At 45.2% G+C, this 18,724-nt stretch overlaps 1 protein-coding gene across 1 annotated transcript in view; it reads left to right on the top strand.

The window, feature by feature from the left end:
- The window catches only part of PDR2 (phosphate deficiency response 2), a 115,678-nt gene that overhangs the window by 28,226 nt on the left and 68,728 nt on the right, over positions 1-18,724 (top strand). Inside the window, exon 2 of the mRNA XM_087664994.1 lies at positions 13,463-13,555. Within this exon, the coding sequence (XP_087521120.1) occupies positions 13,463-13,555 (93 nt within the window). The remainder of the gene's footprint in view (positions 1-13,462; positions 13,556-18,724) is intronic.

Below are 18,724 nucleotides of genomic sequence, written 5' to 3'. Positions count from 1 at the left end.
GCAGAAAATGTAGTGCAGTTTGTGGCAGATGGTGAACCTACAAACAGGGCAACAGGAAACATTTTAATGGCAATGTATCCACATATCACCTTTAGTCCATGCATGGCGCATTGCTTGAATAACTTGTTGAAGGATATTGGGGACTTGCCATGGATTGCATCTCTTGTTGCGAAAGGCAACAAGATTATCACATTTATATGTAATCATCAGTACTTGCATGCTGAGTTTTGCAAGAGAAGTGACAAAGAACTTCTTAAATACTCGGATACACGATTTGCATATAACTTTCTTATGCTTGGTTGATTGCACTATTGCAAAGGTGCAATTCGGGAGCTATTTGCTAGTGATGAGTATGAAAATTGGACTGGGGCTGCCACTGCTACTGCTGTGTTATGTAATGCATATGTTTCTGATAGAGATTTTTGGGATGAGGTTAATTGCACCAACCAAATGGTTGATCCTATTATGCACATGTTGAGGCTTGCAGATGGCATGGATCCATGCATTGGGAAGATCTATGAAGGTATGGATCGCATGATTGAGAGGTTGGAGAGTTTGGAACCAAATGCGGATAGGTATGAGCAGATCAAGGAGTTATGCATCAGCAGATGAAATGAGTATGACTCTCCTATGCATGCTGCAGCATATGTGCTTGATCCTGAGTTTCAAGGAAAGATACAAGAAAGAGACCTTGAGGTGGTCAAGTCTTGGAATACATTGCTTGCAAGGCTTTATCCAGGCCGTGAAATGCAACGCAAAATTAAAAATCAGCTCTCTGTATATCGGCAAACATTAGGGATGTTTGGTACAGAGGATGCACTAGAGGACATGACAAATATTGGGGCTGCTTTATGGTGGGAGGACTACGGGGCAGAAGCTCCAGAGTTGCAGAGTTTGGCTATTCGTATTCTTAGCCAAACAATTAGCTCTTCTTGTTTAGAGCAACTATGAAGCTCATTCAATCACATTCACTCAAAGAAGAGAAATCGTCTTGGTACAATGAAGACGAATGACCTAGTTTATGTGAGCTCCAATCTTCGCTTGCTAGCTCGTACATCAGTTGCAAAGGCTGATTTTTTTATATGTTGGAAAAAAGATGACGATGATGATGATGGTAATGATGATGGGCAGGATGTTGTTCAGCAGGATGAGCATTCAGGTACAGTGGAGCCATCTTCCATGAATCAGAGCACTTAGTAGCTAGCCTTCTGGAACTTTAGAGTATTGACTTGGAAATTGGAGCTCTTGTAACTTGGATCTTTACTATTTAGGCTTTAAAGTTTAGTGCATATTTTGTGTTTTTGCAATGCACACTTGTTGCCAGTTGGACTTATGCAACATTGTTGATTAGAATGTTGAATTATGAATGCGACAATCCATTGTTGGTTACAATGTTTTGAATCTTTATTATTGTTGAAACTTGATTATTATGTCTCTAGAGTCTAATTTCATGAATTATGGTTGATATGATCTCTCTCTCTAGATTCTAAGACAAGTGTTGACTCTCTCTCTCTCTCTCTCTCTATATATATATATATATATATATATATATATACCGTTCCCTCTGTTCCCGTTCCCTCACTTTGGACGTTCCCCCCGTTCCCGTTTTCGTTCCCCGTTCCTGGTAACTATGAGAGTAGGGCTTGATGGTCCACGAAAAATATGGAGTGGCTAATAGATAATGCCGGAATTTCTTCACAGCGAACACCATGGCTAATCCCTCCCTTTCTGTTGTCGAGTAGTTCATCTCCGTCTCAGTGAGTTGTCTGCTAGCAAAGCTCACTGGATAATCTAAATTGTGCTCACCAGGTTGGCACAACACTGCCCCACGGCAAACTTAGAAGCATCGATGTGCACGTGGAAGGTAATGGTCCAATCTGGAGCTCGTAGAATTGGTGTTGTTGTTAGAGTATTTTTCAATTCTTCGTACGCTCGTTGACATGCCTCGGTCCACTCAAAGATAATCAGCAGCTTGTACAATGGTCTTGCGATCAACGCGTAGTTCAGTACAAATCGCCGATAGTATCCTGTATGGCCTAAGAAGCATTGAACTCCCTTGTAATTAATTGGGGGTGGAAGGTCAACAATGACCCTGACCTTCGAGAAGTCAGTGGCAATGCCGTTCTTCGACACCACATGTCCTAAGATGCATCCGTGCTTTACCCAAAACTGACACTTCAAGGGGTTCAAGGAGAGACGATATAAGCGACACCGTTCAAAGACTGCGAGGAGTTTGTTTAAGTGTTCGATCCAGGTCGAATGGACACACAGGTTATCGACAAAGACCTCTAACTCCTTGCGAAGCATGTCCTTAAAGATAGTGCACATGAGACATTGAAAAGTGGCGGGGGCATTGGTCAACCCGAAGGGCATGACTCTGTATGCAAAGACGCCCCACTCAGTGGCAAAGGCGGTCTTGTCTGCAGGATGCACTTGCACCTAGTTGTACCCTGAGAAGCCGTCCAGAAAACTGTAGGCTTCCTTGCCTGCCACCCTCTCGAGCATGTGCTCGGTGTATGGCAATGGATAGTTGTCTCTTTTCGTAGCAGCGTTCACCTTCTTGTAATTGACGCATACTCAGATTTTTCGGTTCTCCTTCATCACAATGACTATGGGTGATACCTAGTCTGTGTGCTCAATTTTGTATATGAATCCAACTCTCATCAGCTTGTCAATTTCCTCCTTGACAGCATGAGCATGTTTTGGATTCATAGGGTACGGCCATTGCTTGACCGGCATTGCGTCCGAGGTCATGGGTATGTTGTGAGTCACACCACTCGGATCTACCCCCAGTAGCTCTTCTAAGGACCAGGCAAACATGTCTATATACTCTCGCAAGAGAGCGACAAGGCTCGTTTCTCCTTTGCCTGTCAAGTCGTCGGCAATGAACATTGGTCGGGATGTTTCCCCTTCCTGGGCTACATCTACCTCCTTGACTTTGATTGGTCCCTCGATTGGTTCGCTCGTCTGCCCTTGACGTTTAGTACCCAACAGAACTACTACCCTATCCCCTTTTTTGAATTTTGTGAAGTGTTTAGGGAGGTCCTGCGGCTTCCGCTGTTCTTGTGATCGTGTATCCCTGGGTTGCTTTGCCTTTTCCTGCCTCACCCATCTGTGCCTCAGGTGGACGGGTAGGTCTCCCTTGGTACGTCTGGTCGTGGGCGGTCTAGGGATCTTTGGATCACTATCCGAACTAACTTCCGATTCAGAGTCAAACCCTTCATCTTCGCTGGAAGATGTGGTTTCCCCTGGTGGCCGCAGTTCAGATGGTGATTCAGTCCTAAGTATTGACGTCGTTTTTGGCTGGGCTAAGCCTGCTTGCTCAAGGTCTGTGGCTCCTATGCATTCCAACCAAGCGCGATCACATTCCATGCGCATAACTCCTCGCTCTACTCTAAGGGTCTGCCTTTTCTGCGGCTTGGCGTTTGCTTGTATTTGCTCAATTTCTCGTCCTTCAGTGTCGTATTCTATGGTATCTATTTCACCCTTGCTCTCATCACTGAAGGATTGGCAACCTTCGTATTCGTCGCTGGAATCTTTGTCATCCGACTGCTCGTCGTTTTCTAGGGCTTGGTATGCCTCGTGGCGTTGGTCAGGAACTAGGGCCCAGTTATACATGAGGTTTAAGTCGTGCACCTTGGTCCATTGCCACTTGGATTCCTCTAAGAGATTCTGGAGTGGTTTGACATTTGCAGCTGGGTTGCCAGCTAGCTGGTCCGTCAGGTATTCTAGTACCCCCTGGAGTTCCCTTTTGTTGGATGGTACGTGGAAGGTGACAGACTTAGGCTTTCCATGGAGGCTTCCTGCCATCATGCAGACTGGTGTAGAGAGTGCTTCGTTGGTCTTGCCGATCATTTTGATGGCTTGCTCGTACGCCTCATGGTCTGAGAATAGCAGGTCGATTGTAGCGAAAACGTGCATCCAATCCCGCTCATCCTCTGGGCATGGGATATACTTGGTCAAGGGCCCATAGGGCTTCTTGACCTGAGTGTTCCCCTTGAGCATAGCAGAGATGGCATCTAGGTTGACTGGTGAGGTCTTCCAAGTGTCCATCTCTATTCTTACGGCATCCGTTCTATTGCCAAGGAAGATCAAGCCGTTACCCCAATCTTCGATGACTCTAGCGTTGCGCATCCAGGGTCAGCCTAATAGGACGTCGTAGTCCATCCCCTTCATGACTATAAAGTCGACAGAGAACTGGACACCTGCGATCTTCACTGGCCAATTCTTCAGTACCCCGAATGGCTTCACTCTTATACCGTTTGCTAGCGTGACATTAAACCTAGCAGCTTCGATAGGCAGGTTTCCCCAAGTGTGAAGCACTGCGTGGCTAAGCACACTAACCCTAACTCCCGTGTCTACGATTCCCTTTCTTGTTGTGTCACCCAGGGCTAGGACCGGTAGGACCGCGTGCATCTCAGAGCCTTCCCAAAAGGCGTTGACGTGCAAGGATTTAGGCACGGAGTGCAGCGTCAAACTTGGCAATTGCGTTTCTGCATCCTGGTCTTGAGGGTCTGTCGTGACCTGCTCTTGTGATCCTTCGACCCACTGCTTAAGATCTTGCCATAGGGTAGGATGCTGCTTAAGCAGATCTCCCAGGCTAAGTGTTACAGGGGTGGTCACTAGCGTGGTCAGGAGATCGTTAGATACTCGTCCTTCCCCTAACCTAGATTGTCCGGGCCAATGGCCGCGGCTGATCTGCGGCTCTGTCGCGTCAAGGCTTGGTCTTAGCGGTGCTGCTTGTGGCGCAGTTGCTTCTGCCGACTTAGGTTGAGGTGGTGATATTGGCGTGCTTACGCTGGAGAGATTATCGATCTCGTCCTCTATGATGGGCTCAGCGTCTTTGAGATGCTCTTGAGCCTCCTCCACCCATTTCTTCACCTTTTCTATGGCCTCTATCGCTTCGGATGCGGGTATTCCCCTACCTTAGCGCTTTCCTTTTCGGCCGTCTTAGGGGCTGACGTCTTTGCCTCTGCGTCTGAAACCTTCTTTCCCGCAGGCAGAGTCGTAGCACTCTCGGTTTTTAGTGCGACTTTAGCTTCCGATCTCTTCTTTGCGGCTTTTCTTCCCTACAGAGGTTGCGTCAAGATTGCTAGGTCCTGGCAGAGAGATGCCGGCCTGCTTCGTTTGGGCTCGGGTCACGACCCGCAATGGAATAGGTGTGGCCTCTCCATCGGGGTTTTTGACACCAAACAGCCCCAATGGGACAGATGGCAAGTTGGCTGAGCTAGGGGATGACTTTCGCTTTGGGCAGTCTATGAAAAGATGGGTGATTCCGCACTCCGCGCACCTTTGGTCAGCTTTGTCTCTGTTTTGCTGCTCTCTTTCAGGGCAGCGTGATGAGACATGACCGGGGTGACCACAAGTCCAACAAGTGACTGGATCTTGCGGCTGCCCTCCTAGGCCTCTACCTCGTCCTCGTCCTAACGCCATCACCGGCACGGGTCGATAATCCATGAGGAGTGCGTTGCCCTCATCGTCATGCGAGACGTAAGGATATATGTAGGTCTCTTCATCATTCGGCTCCTCCACGTAGTGTACTGGAGCGTCGCTCGGTGGGTGGGTCACGTAAGGACCAAGCGGCCTAGGAATGCCGGTAGGGTTGATGTCCATTCTAGGGACGGTTGGTTTCATATCGTTAGGCGCGGGAAGGGCCAATGGGGCTCCCCTTTTGAAGAATGGCTGCGGCCTGTTCGCTAGATAAGGCTGGCCGTAGGGTTGCGAGTATGGAAGTCTTCTTGGTAATCTACAATGCGCGACATCATGGCCGAACCTACCGCAGTTAGCACAAGGTCGTGACCTAGGGTCTTGACACTCGGCCGGCAAGTGGTTTCCGCCGCAGTACACGCATTGGACGTGCGGGCGCGTTGGTCGTTTCAACATGTCTTGTAACTTGGCTAATTCCATTTTGACCTTAGCCAAGCCTTGGTCTGTCTCGGTGGCCTTCCCCTTATCTTGGGATGATGGGATTGACCGCTCACTAGAGGCTGACGTTCTCTCTGAGCTCCGCGAGTTGGTCTCCTCTAGATTTGAGCTCCTGGAGCTCCGCTCCTTCAGCTGATCATCAACTCTGATGGCTTCCTCAAACACTCTAGCCACCGCGTCCTGCTGCAAGCTTGAATTGCCTGCCAGAGCCTTATACAACTCCTGTCTCGAATTCCGCTGATGAATACAGTTGAAACTGCTCTGTCAGTCGGTCGCTCGCCTAGAGGGATTCTCTTAAAGAGACTCCTCACATGGGTCACGTAGTCGTGGATGTTCTCCTTCTCTTTCTGCTTGACGTTCATCAAGCGTACTAGCAGGTTATCGGAGTATCCAGGCTCGGCGAATCTCTTGACGAAGAGATCCTTAAGGTCATTGAAGTTGGCTCGCTTTGCAGCATCTAGGCTCGTATACCACGTCCTATCCTTCTCGCCTAGGCAAAGCCCAAATGCTTGCGAGCGTTGAGTTTGGTCGTTGAGGCCGTTGGCTTCACAGACTTGCTCAAACTGCTCAACAAAGCTTTAGGGGTCGTCATGAGGTTGGTATTTATCGAGTTGCTTGGTAACAATCGGTATTTTGGCCTGGCTCTTTGAGCCTTGGTTTACCCCTAATCCTGCAAGCAGCGACGTCGCTAGTGCGGTGGCACTCTGTTCTACTGCTGTATTATCGAGCAACCGTTTCATGAGGAGCTCGCTCAACGTCAAGTTTCCCTCCAGTGCTCTCTCATGGTCCGTTCGGTTTCGGCCAGCCAAGTTCAGCACTCGCTGCACCTCATGCAGCTCCATGCTTTGCCTTTGGCTCCTAGCGTGTTGATCCCTATTGTACTCAGCTATTCCCTGCAATGCCTTGCGGACTAGCCTTTTTTCCTCTTCTAGATCTGCGATGATTGCGTTTGCTGTCCTGCCACGGTGCTCATACCGGGCGTGCGCGTCGTAACTGCTCACCAGCTGCTGAATAGCATCTGGGAATACGTTCAAATCGAGCTCCTCATTAGTCTGATGGTCTGAGCTCTCTTCCGTCATGGTTGAGTTCTTGCGCCCCACTACGCTGTCGATCAGGTTGAATGGATTTGACAGATCCTCGTCGTTGGCGCTCCCTGCTTGGTCCTATTCTGCGCTTTGATGGTTTGTCTATGTCTTGGGCCCTCTCCTATTGGTGGGTTCCTTGAGTGGTTTATCTAGGTGAGTTCCTTTGGTTATTGAATACAACCCTCAATTTATGGTCTCTTGGTGCATGTGTCGCTTCTCGTGCACTCGTGCCCAATCAGGCTTTCAACTTTTTTATGTGTACTTCAAGTGCGGAATTCAATGTGAGTGCGGCAATCGATCTCTATATGCTTACGTCCTCTTATCTTATCTCGAGCTAATAAGCTTCGTTGCTCAGGTCCTGGCCGTTCTAGTGGATTTCTGGGGTCTGCGCTGCTTCTTGCTGTTTAGGGGGTCGATCATAGGTTCTACGATTGGATTTCCGTTCTCAACGCGTCAGGTCGCTGGGGAGTGCTCCAGTACTGCCCCCTTGTCCCTTGGTCATGACTCCTACGTCAGGAACTGCCTACAAGGCGTTCGCCATGTTGTCTTGGAGCGGGTTGCGCTTTCAGTCGGTCGTGGGGGTCAATTCTTGGATTTTTTTTTTTTTTTTTTTTGCTTAAGGGTGTGTCCGATTCTGAGAATCGGACGTTCGATTTACCAGTGGTCCGATTCTAGGATTCGGACCAGGTGGTTCTGAATTTGAGCTGTCCGATTCTCAGAATCGGACGGGGGTTAAGTGTCCGATTTTCGAAAATCGGACAAGTGGTCCGATCGGCCCAGGCGTGTGGTCCGATTGCTGACGTGTCCTAACTCGTGAATCCGATTTCCTCGATCGGACTATCAGACTAAGCGTCCGATCGGACGGGGTTGGTCCGAGTGTCCGAGTGGTCCGAGTCCCAACATCGGACGGGTTGGTCCGATTGGACGGTTGTCCGAACGTCCGATTCTGAGAATCGGACACTGAATTGGGTGTTCGATTCCGCCGACCCGAACACACTTTCGAGCATAAATTCGTCCAAAATCTCAAGATATCGATTATTATAGGCTACAAGATTCAACAGGAATGATGTTGGAGTGATGGGGAAGAGATCTATATACCTGGGGATTGTCGATAGCAACGTCATTCCTTGCACTGATCGATCGAACGGGTCGCCCAAGCTCTCTCTCTCACTCTCAGCTAGTTGCAAATGAGGATTCCCTTGCCCTTCAAGAACTTATAACCCTACTGGCATTACCCGATGTCACCGATCACTCTCCTTGCGATTCCTACATATTCAAATGAGCATTTCCTCCATTTTCCACCTGTTTTTCCCGATTTTCTCCCTGTTTTACAGCAGCAAACCCAATGCCTCTCGGGTGCGATTTCCTATTGTTAACCTACTCTAAATGCAACAAAAATCGGAAACAAAACATTGAACTAATTTCTTCATATTTTCCAATCATCAAACAATCAAAATATTCCAAAATACTTACCTGTTTTGAAGATAAAAAACACCCAAACTTTCTACCTATCTCAAGCTCCGTTTCGGGGATGAATACCCTACTTCGATGCTCGATATGAGGCGCGCAAGTGCTCTAGCTTGAATCCGTTGGTCCCGGCAACGGAATCAAAATGTGGGAGCTTTCGCTCAACCGCCAAGACCCATGGACCGCTTATTGTTTCAAGCGTTCCAAGCGAGCTCTAATGGCTATCTCTCACCTAGCCGACGCGCCGTCGATCCTACGAGTGTAGTGAGCTTACCTTGATGCTTGATCGAGTACCCTCCTCTCTCTTGCACTCCGGTAGCTCCACGATTCTCGATGCTAGCTCAAGCATCCTCAAGCCTCCTCCATTTTCAAGCTCCATCCTCCATAGCCGCGCCCGCAAGAGAAGAGAAGAGAAGAGAAGAGAAGAGAAGAAGAGGAGAGGAGATGATGAAGAGCTTCACCCTCTTGATCTCTCACTCCCACACATACTCACTCCCTCACACTCTCACACTCTCTCTCTCAAGAGCACACACAAGCAAGAAGGAGAGAAGAAGAGAGGAAGAAGAAGACTCTTTTTTGCCACACACCAAAGAATGAGCTTCTCATTCACTTTTCAACTTTATATACAAAGCCCTAAATCCTTTTTGGGCGGTCATCCCCTTTTCTCTTTTTTACATGGCCGGTCGTAGCCTAGGCCCTTTTTCCCATTTCCCACCATTCTAATTTATCCTATTCCCAACTAATGCATACACTTTGCACAGGAGCGAGCCTGGCACTCTTTTACAAGGATTCGGGGGCGCTTCCACATTTTAATGGTGCGCCTTTTACTCTTTCGCCTTTTTCTGCTTTTATCCCGCGCCTTTTTTGCTATTTCCTTTTTTCAATTTTCCGCTCCTCTGTGAGATGCATGCAGATGAGTATGACCTTCACCAAGGCATTGGAACTATACTTTTGCATCACTTATGATCAAATTGGCATGAATTTTGCCTTAATTTTGAGACAAAAATTCTGATTAGTTTCAGCTCAGTTTTGGATTAGCTTAAAAACCGCTTATGGTCACTTTTGAGATTAGTTTTGCATCAGTTTTTACATTGATTGCTAGTCAATTTTTGCAGTGAGTTTATGATTAGTTTGGGGTCACATTTGTAGCTAGTGTGGGGTCACAAATTGACATGAAAGGCATTATGATTAGATCAATTTTCAATGGTTTACATCTAGTTCTATGAACAATAGCATATGTTATAATGCCATTGATGTTTTAGTCATGGTTTATACTTGGTTATGGTGTGCTATGGTTTGGTTTTGCCAGATGAGTTGGGCTCATGAGAAATAGACATGTCACATGATAATTTGGTAGTGTTTTTAAGATTCTTTGCGAGTCTTATGTTATGTTATGATTGACTGGTAATTTTCAGTATTTGTTGGGCACATGGAATGGTTGAGAAGTAGTGCAGAATGTTGTGTTAACTATGATGCCTTGTGGAAATTCCAATCCACTATTTTGCTTTTGATGCATCTAGCAGTGTAATCAAGGACGATTGCAAGGATTTTAAGGGGGAGGGCCATCTTGAGGACATATATTTTTGAAACCTCGCTTAACATGTGGATTAATTTTTAATCACATGGTTAAGTAAATGTTGCACATGTAAGGTGTAACTGGGGTTAGAGTAAATTTACGAGCTCGAGACTTGAGAAAATCATGGGGTATCAAAGGCAAAAGTTACTATAAGTTATGTTGCACAGGTACTTGGTAGTATTTGGTGCCAGTTGTTGGTCTAGGGTATTCATTTGGCCATAAGTGTTTATTGGTGACACTAGAGAAGTGGTGTTTAATGATATCCAATGCCAATCTAATGGTCAAAGATGATGTAGAGATACTCGAGAATGGAAGTTGTCTAGCCAATTTAATTATTGGCCGGTTAGATTTTTTTAAAGGGCATCGAAATAATTATTAGATTAATTTTCAGTATTTAAAGACTGAAAGTCAATATTTAATTATGGATAATGCTAGAAAAACCATTTGGGAAGGTTGACACTTGTAAAAAAATGCCCATGCAAGGTTGAAAAACGTCTTTAGAGGTTGGAGAGGCATTTTAGTGTATTCAGCCTGCAAGAAAGAGAAAGGAGATACTGTTGGTCTGATTTGTAGCCATTGGAGGACCTTTTGGAGCAGCCAGGATAGGAGAAGACCAATCAAGAGTAAGTGGTAGCATCTACAGGCTGTTAAGACAGGGCAACAACAGTAAATGACTATTTTTTTCAGTTCTTCACGAAGAAAGTTTGAATTTTCTCTCTTCTCAGCATTCTCTCTCATCTCCCAGCCTTTCTACAACGTTGCTTTGAAGATTACAGCATTGATATCACCAAAGGCTAAGAAATTTGAGATTTCTTTGCTGTAAACCCTAATCTCAGGCAGAAATTAGGGTTTAAGAGCAGCCTTGGGAAGCATGTGGGAAATTGAAAGCTCCAAGGCTTGGATTTAAGTTGTTTTTAGTCAAATTCAGGCGGAGAGAGTAGCAAATCAAATAATTTGGGGCATCTTCCATCCCCATCAAAGCAGGTGAAGGCCAATTGATAGCTTGAATCAAGGGGCAAATTAGTTTGAAAGCTTGTTGGTCATTTTGGACAGCAAGGGGAGTTGGAATACCAAAAGGGATTGGAAGAATCCCATTGTACATTAACTTCTTCTTCAATTAAGTTAAATATATACTGAAAGGGGCTCCAGTTTTGGGGCCAACAGGGTGCCCATGGTCCAAGATTGTTAAGTAATTTGCATTTCTCAGTTTTGTAATAAATGTTACTGATGTAACTAAGTTGTAATTAGGAAATTACCACCCATCCATGGAAGGAAGGTTGGTTACACTTAATGGTAAAAATCTGACATGGTTTGTGGACTCCATGGTAGCTTGATGGTTCTCCGTCCATGTTAGATTGGGCAGAAGCAAGTTGGGAGGCCCACTCTTGATCGTTTCTGTCCATGTTTGGTTGTGGAGATTGGAGCAGTGGTGTGAATGTGTTCAAACTTATCCGACCCTTCTATTGTTCTTGCTTTTGGGGATGAGTTTTCCAATCAAAGGCCAAGGTTTCTCAAAGAGTATCTAGCTTTGATACCGTGTGAAGAAATGCTCTAAACGCAAAAAACACAAAATCAATGGTATGGCAAAGCACATATTGATAAAGATAGAACATAGTCAGGGTTAGGGTAACTCAAAGATAGTGAATACAGTGAATAATGAAGTAAATGGCTATTAAATATACAATGCTTACTTGCCCATGCAAGTTGGGAAAACGTCTTTAGGGGCTGGTGGAAGTCTATTCCAGCCATTGTATGAGAGGAGGAGGTTGTTAGAGAGCAAGGAGATGTTGCTAATGTAATTTGCAGCCAAGGATTAGTTCTATAGCATGTGAGAGTAGTTTGGAGTCCTTGAGAAGCAGGTGATAGCAGCCCAAGGTCTTTCTAGTGCAGATGATAGCATACAAGAGGGGGCAATAGTTTTTTTGGTGGTCCTAAGCTATAGATGATAGCTTCCATGGCTATTTGAGTAGGGCAACAATAGCTTTCCATTGTTTCTTGCAATGAAACTTTGAAATTTCTCTCTCTATAACATTCTTTCTCATCTGTAAACCATTTCTCAAGTTATCTTAGCATTTTCCAGCAGTTTGAGCCATCAAAGGAAGAGATTTCAGTCAATCTTTGCTGTAAACCCTAATTTACAGCAGAAATCAGGGATTTGATAGTTGCCTCGTGATGCATGCTCAAAATTGAGGGCCTAAGACTTGAATTGCAGTAGCTGAAATTGAGGAATTTCAAGGAGATTTAGGAGGCTAGCCAGCTAATATCAGGTTTGGGGCTGAATTTTGTCTTTCAAGGAGTAGGGTGAAGGCCAATCCCCAAGCAAACCAAGGCGCAAATTGGTTTGGAGGCTTGTTGGTCAGTTTTGATAGCAAGAGGCACTTGGATTAGTAGAGGAGGTGAGATATTGTACTCCATCTATTTGCAATAAAAGTTAAAGAAATACCGCAAGGGTCACCAGTTTTGGAGCAACAAGCTGTCCAATGTCTAAGATTGTATGGTAAAGTGTGCATTTCAGTTTTGTAAATTTGTTAGTTGCTGTAATTAAGTGTTTACTTAGGTTATTTACCACCCTATCCGAGAAGGAAGATTGGTTTAATCAAACTTGCCTGGTAAATGGTGACTGCACTTGGTGATTGCTGAAAATGCCCAAAATTGATAGGAAAAATGCATAATTGTGCTTGAGAGAACTCACTGTACCAAGTGTAGCTTGAGAATGCTAGTTTAGGGGATGTCTAATCTCTAACTGCTCTTCCCCTTGCCTCTACACTTCCTAAGACATAACATCTCGAAGGGTGGTTGTTTCTTTTGTACAAGTGAAGAAACTTCTTGTCTTTAGTTTGTTTCTTATGTGGCGGCAAGAGTTTGGTCTTGATTGTTAGTGTTGTCAATGCTACCAAAGGACTAGGTCTTTGGACAGCCCAAATTCCTAGATGTTGTGCAGAAACATATGAAGGCGCTACTGGGGCTGTTGGCACATATGGACTGTGCATAATGCATTAATTTTTGGTTTTTCTTTTGGAGTATGGAGTTATATTGCCCATTTGAGAGGCCTTCTCCATTGGCAGCTTGTATCATTGAGCTAGCATATATTCTTCATCAATAGGATTTGCTTTCTTGAAACACTGTAGCTTCTTCAGTCTCCTTGTCCGTTGTATAGACTGTTGGTACTTCTTGTCATTTGTCCTTTTGGATTTTGTGTTTCTGGCAATTAATACAATTGCCCTTCACATGAGAGAGAGAGAGAGAGAGAGAGAGAGAGAGAGAGAGGGTGGCCCCCTATGGGATTGGCAGGGGTAGAGAGTTGTTACAAACATCTAGAACAAGTGACTTCAGTTCTATCCTTAAGTTTCATTATCATGATATATATTTCCACTCAACCAATATCTGGCTGATTTTGGACTTGCCGTAGGTAAAGGATATCAAAGAAGCTGAAATTTGCAAAGTTATTCCTGAAAAGTTTTCTGGATCCAAGGAGGTTGTACCATTGCAACACAAAAAAGCTGTAAGTATTTGCTCACATATCATTTTGTTGCTAGTGATCGCAATGATTGTGTTGTTGCAGACTGTTCAGTATCGTTTTTCATGATTGCAAGCTGTGGTTCAGTGGTGTTTGAAATCTATAGGGTATCAAAGCTTGTTAAACTGCTGTGGCTGTATTCATATGCATGCATTACATTTTTGGAGTCAGGGAATTATAGCGCAAGGTATTTAATCATCAGATGATCAGATGTTGAGATGCCTATAAAAGGTCATCCATGGCCTTTGGGTCATCCAGTCGAGTGCGAATGATCTGCTTATAATTTTTTTCTTCCAGAAGTCACTTGAACAAATTGAGATTCAACACCGTCAAGCAGCCAGTAGTACAAACTCTATGGGATGCTTTTGGCTGTATCAGAGGTAGAGGATTTGATGTCTGAACATTCTTGGCAGTTCATACCTGGTGAAGGTAACAAGGCGGGATCAAGTAAACTCATAGATACTTAGCTTTATGGGGCAGGAAGATTATATTAGATAATCTGAGAATAACTTTCTGATGGGCTTTGAATGAAAGGGATTAAATTATTGATAGAAGTAGGAAAGAAAGTCGAAGCACATAACACAGCTGTTTGATAGCTACACTTGAATACAAACATTCAAGATTTTGGACAATAATTTGGATGAAGTGATATAAACCAAGCTGGAAGGCTTTGCAAATCATTAGAATACAAATTTCAAAGCATTGTTAGTCGAGGTTCTCAAGTTTTGCTTTTTGCGTTTTGCATGTTGAGTTTTGAGTTTTGGGTTTTGTGTTTAGGGTTTGAGTTTTGCACGCAAACATAGAAGAAAGAAAACTCAAAACGCAAAAGCAAATCAGACCGATGCTGGAAATGGAAAGGCAACAGGTTAGAAACTAAAATGCAATAGTCTTTGGGGCTGAAACTGGTAAGTGCAGCAATGTAATCTCCTAAAGATGATAGAAGCTAATCACTAGTAGTAGTGAATGCTGGGTGACAGTTGGAGACCATGTAGTAGCAGTCATTGGGGGCTGCACAACTAGTGGAAGAGGGCTCATGGCTGAAACCTGCAAGACAAGTATGGGGCTGAATGGTGGGTTGGCACTCTATTTATAGATATGAAAGGATTCTTTCAAATTAGGGTTTTACATGTGGGACATAAAAACTTTCTAGAACTGCTTCTCATTTAATGAAACTTTTGGTAATTTGCTTTTTTGGGGCTGATTTAAAGAGCTAATCAATGTGTAATGAATTTTTAGCTCAACAAGGGAGTTCAACTAGTCACCCCAGAGAGAACAGGGCATCAAACAAAGGATGCTCGTTGGCTTCCTAGTGGCCATAGTATCTTGAAACATTGTTTCAGCAGCTCCGATGATGGACCGGCCGTTTCGGACCGGAATGGAAATGGCAGACCGGCGTTTTGCGATCTTGTGGCCCGTTTCAGTGCTGGTTATCCAGCGTGCTAGATTCGCGATTTGGGTCCAGATTCTCTCATCCAACACCACATCGGGCTAATGAAGCACTAGTGGGGCAAGGAGAGGCTAGTGGGCCTAGTGGCGCTAGCCAAAGTGGAGGTGCCAGTGGCCCATAAAAAAGAAGTGCATCTATATTCGTATCGGGTCCAAGTGTATAAAGGACCTCGTTGCCATCTTCTAGTGGTGGTGGGTAAAAGGACTCCTTGCATGGTGCAAGTGTCCATGCAGGACTTCAAAGGCAAGCAATTGTGGAGGCAACTAGGAAACTTATACGCATATTTATTCGGTGTGCTATCCCTTTCAATGTGGCCACTATAGATCAATGGAAGAAGACAATCAAGGCAGTAAGCTACATAGGGTGTGAGTGGGAAAGCCCATTTCCAAATGCATTATGCATACGGGAGCTTCGAAAGGAGAAAACATCCACAGAGGCTCAATTGGAACCCTTGAAGGTGTAACGTGCTCGCTCCTCAAATCGCGGGACATGTCCTAGCAGTCCATCGAGAGATATATCTAGAAGACGCGGCCCGGCGCTCCCAAGGAATGACACGGGGTTTGCCAACTAGGGTCTCTCGAGTCTGCCCCGTAACGGAACTTATCCGGCCGTTCCCACTAGGATCGACCTAAAGTCCGGGTTCCTAGCCAACATTGTCTAAGGTCATAGACCGACTTTTTCCTAACATTTCTCGTTAACATTTCCTTTGAGGAAAGCTCTCGGCTAATCGAGACCACCCTTCTGTAGGATAGACCCATTGGTCACATCCACCACGCTTCCCTCAGGGGTTGTTTTAGTTATCTAATTACCTACCACGTTATGTTTGACACATAAAAGCAACTTCCTTAATTAACCCGTTAGTCACAGGTCTCTTTACGTAATTTAGGGCACAGACACAAAGACAAGATAAAACAAGATCAAACACTTCCTTAACTTATCTTCAGATTAATGTTTGTCTCCCGTCCATACAGGAGAATTAAGTGTTCCTTTCTCCTCCGCAGAAAAATCCTTCCGTCTTCTGGTAACAAACCCCGAAGGTTTATCCTACCAAGATTCCACCTTGTAACTAGTATCAAGGTCTCGAGATCCCATCTCGAGTCACGTAGAACACTTGTGTAGGGCCCGGAGGCATTGGGATTTACGGCCAGAGCCTCCACTGGCACCCAAGCGTCCTCCTACGCCAAGTAATTTCCACGGAGAGACCTCTCGCGACGGTTTCGGTCCACTTTCTCGGCGCGGATTCATAACCCCCTTGGTTAGGGTTTGGCGGTTCGCGGGAGGTAGCTAGCGCCATCCTTCCTTAATTATCCCTTTAGGAAATCAACCACAGCTGAAGCAACCAGCTTAAAAACAATTACTAGGGAAAACATCCCTTTTGTTTCCATGGCAATCAGTCATCTCAGACCCAACCATACAATCATCAACCACTCTCCACTTGGGTTAACATCCAAAACCACATTAACAAATAGTTGAATGCACAACCTCTTACTTCAAGGCATCGCAATCCCATTGCCTGCACAACCAGAATTTAACTTGGATGTATCAAAATACTTTTACAACCTTTTCAAACAACCAAGCATAACTTGGGTCAACAATTCATCTTTAACAAGATCAACCTTCCTTAGAAACCATTTCATCAGTTTCAAGCAACATGCTTAACATAAATCAATTACCCTAAAGTTCGCTCTCCCCCTTGGGTTAGGGCTTCGCAAGGTCAATTTAACAAATTCCTTCTAGATCCTTTAAATGATCTAAGTGATTTCACCTTGATCTTTATTAATCATGGCCACCTATTTAGGGTAGATCAACCCAATTCCTAGAGTAGCTATCTAATATCACAGGTCACCAAGTGCTAACCCATATTGCTAGTACATCACCAAGAGTACATTAACGAGATTCCAACCTGATTAGCCATAGGTTATCCAATCTTCATCTATCGGTTAGAGTTCGGACAAGGATCTCTAAACGGAATTTTCTTTTAGAACTACTATTCTAACATTGTTTATCGTGCAATCCCATTGTGTGTGCAAGATAACATATATCGACATATGCATGATCTAACTGTTACTTTAATGTACTCTATCATCCTTGTACATGAAAATCTTATCATTTCATGTGCGTCAATCCATGCAGATTCCATTCTATTTGTCCCCTTGACTCCCATGCAATCATCCCGTATTTGCAAGATTTCATGTGACAATATTTCATGTACTAGGCTAGTCAATATTTCATGCAACTCACGCACTTGAGTTTTCATAATCATGCACTTGTATAGAAGAGAAACCATGAACAATAAGCAACGAGGATAGCGGGAGGGACACCATTTTCGAGGGGGGGGTGGGTCAATGTCGTCTCCTGATTTCCCTTCAAGTTTTCTTCTTGTCTTCTTCTTCTCCTACTCTTTTTCCCTCTCCTTCTCTTCTTCTCTCTCTCTCCTCTTCCTCTCCTTCCCTCTCTTCTCTCCTTCTTCCTCTTCTTCTTCTTCTTCTTCTTTTCTTCTCTCTCCCTCTTCTTCTCCTTCTCTCTCTCCCTCTCCTTCTCCTTCTTCTTCTTCTTATTCTCCTTCTGCCTCCTTTATCTCCTTCTCTTCTTCTCTCCCTCTCCTCTTTCTCTTCTCTCTCCTTCTCTTATTCTCTCCCTCTCCTCTTCCTTTTCTACCTCTTTTTCTCCTTCGCTCTCTCCCTCTTCCCCTTCTTTTTGTTCTTCTTCTTTTTTCTTCTTCTCCTTCTCCCTTCTTTCTCTCCTTCTCTTCTTCTCTCCATTTCCTCTTCCTCTTCTCTCTCTCCCTCTCTTCTTCTCTCCCTCTTCTCTTTCTCTTCTCTCTCTTTTTCTCCTCTTCTCCTTCTTCTCTTCTTCTTCTTCTTCTTCTTCTCCCTTCTCTCTCTCCTTCTCTTCTTCTCCCCCTCTCCTCTTCCTCTTCTCTCTCCTCTTATTCTCTCCCTCTCCTCTTCCTCTTCTACCTCTTTTTCTCCTTCTCTCTCTCTCTCTTCTCCTTCTCCTTCTTCTTCTTGTTTTTTCTTCTCCCTTCTCTCTCTCCTTCTCTTCTTCTCCCCCTCTCCTCTTCCTCTTCTCTCTCTCCTTTTCTTCTCTTCCTCTCCTCTTCCTCTTCTCTCTCTCCTTCTCTTCACCTCCTCTCTTACTTCTTGTCCTGCTCATGGGGGGAGGGGGGGGGGGGGCGCTCTGCTTAGCGAACGAGGGGGGGGGGGGGAGGGAGGATTCAGTCGGAGCCCCAGGGGGGGAACGCAGTGTTTGTACGCCAGGGAGGAGGGCCGCCTGTCGTGAGGCTGGAGAGGGGGTTCTGACGTCACCGCCAGGGGGGGTGCGCTGTGTTCGTGGACCAGCAGGGGGGGTTGCCTGTAGTCCAGTGAGGGGGGGAGCTTTATAGGTGTAGGGGGAGGTGATAAGGCGGTGCCACCCGTCATCTGGGGGGCTGCATGCCCCCCCATTGGACATCTCACACACACACACACACACACACTCTCTCTCTCTCTCTCTCTCTCTCTCTCCCCCCCCAACGTGTTGTCGGCGGGGAGAGAGAGAGGGGTAAAAAAATTTCAGAAAAATTCAAAAAAATCTAAAAGGGAGGAGGGGACTTTCTATGGGGGAGGCACAGGGGTCACAGGGGGAGGAATGTTACAGAAGGAGACATGGGTAAAATATGGATGCCCAATATTATGCGATGGATGGTCAGATTTGCGCCGAAGGAT

The sequence above is a fragment of the Lygodium microphyllum genome, chromosome 24, assembly GCF_053477565.2.
Source record: "Lygodium microphyllum isolate KBCC chromosome 24, Lygodium_microphyllum_v1.1.10, whole genome shotgun sequence".
In the NCBI taxonomy this organism is placed as follows: Eukaryota; Viridiplantae; Streptophyta; class Polypodiopsida; order Schizaeales; family Lygodiaceae; genus Lygodium; species Lygodium microphyllum.
Note: the sequence above shows the minus strand (reverse complement) of the source record. Positions and strands in the feature narration are given on the sequence as shown.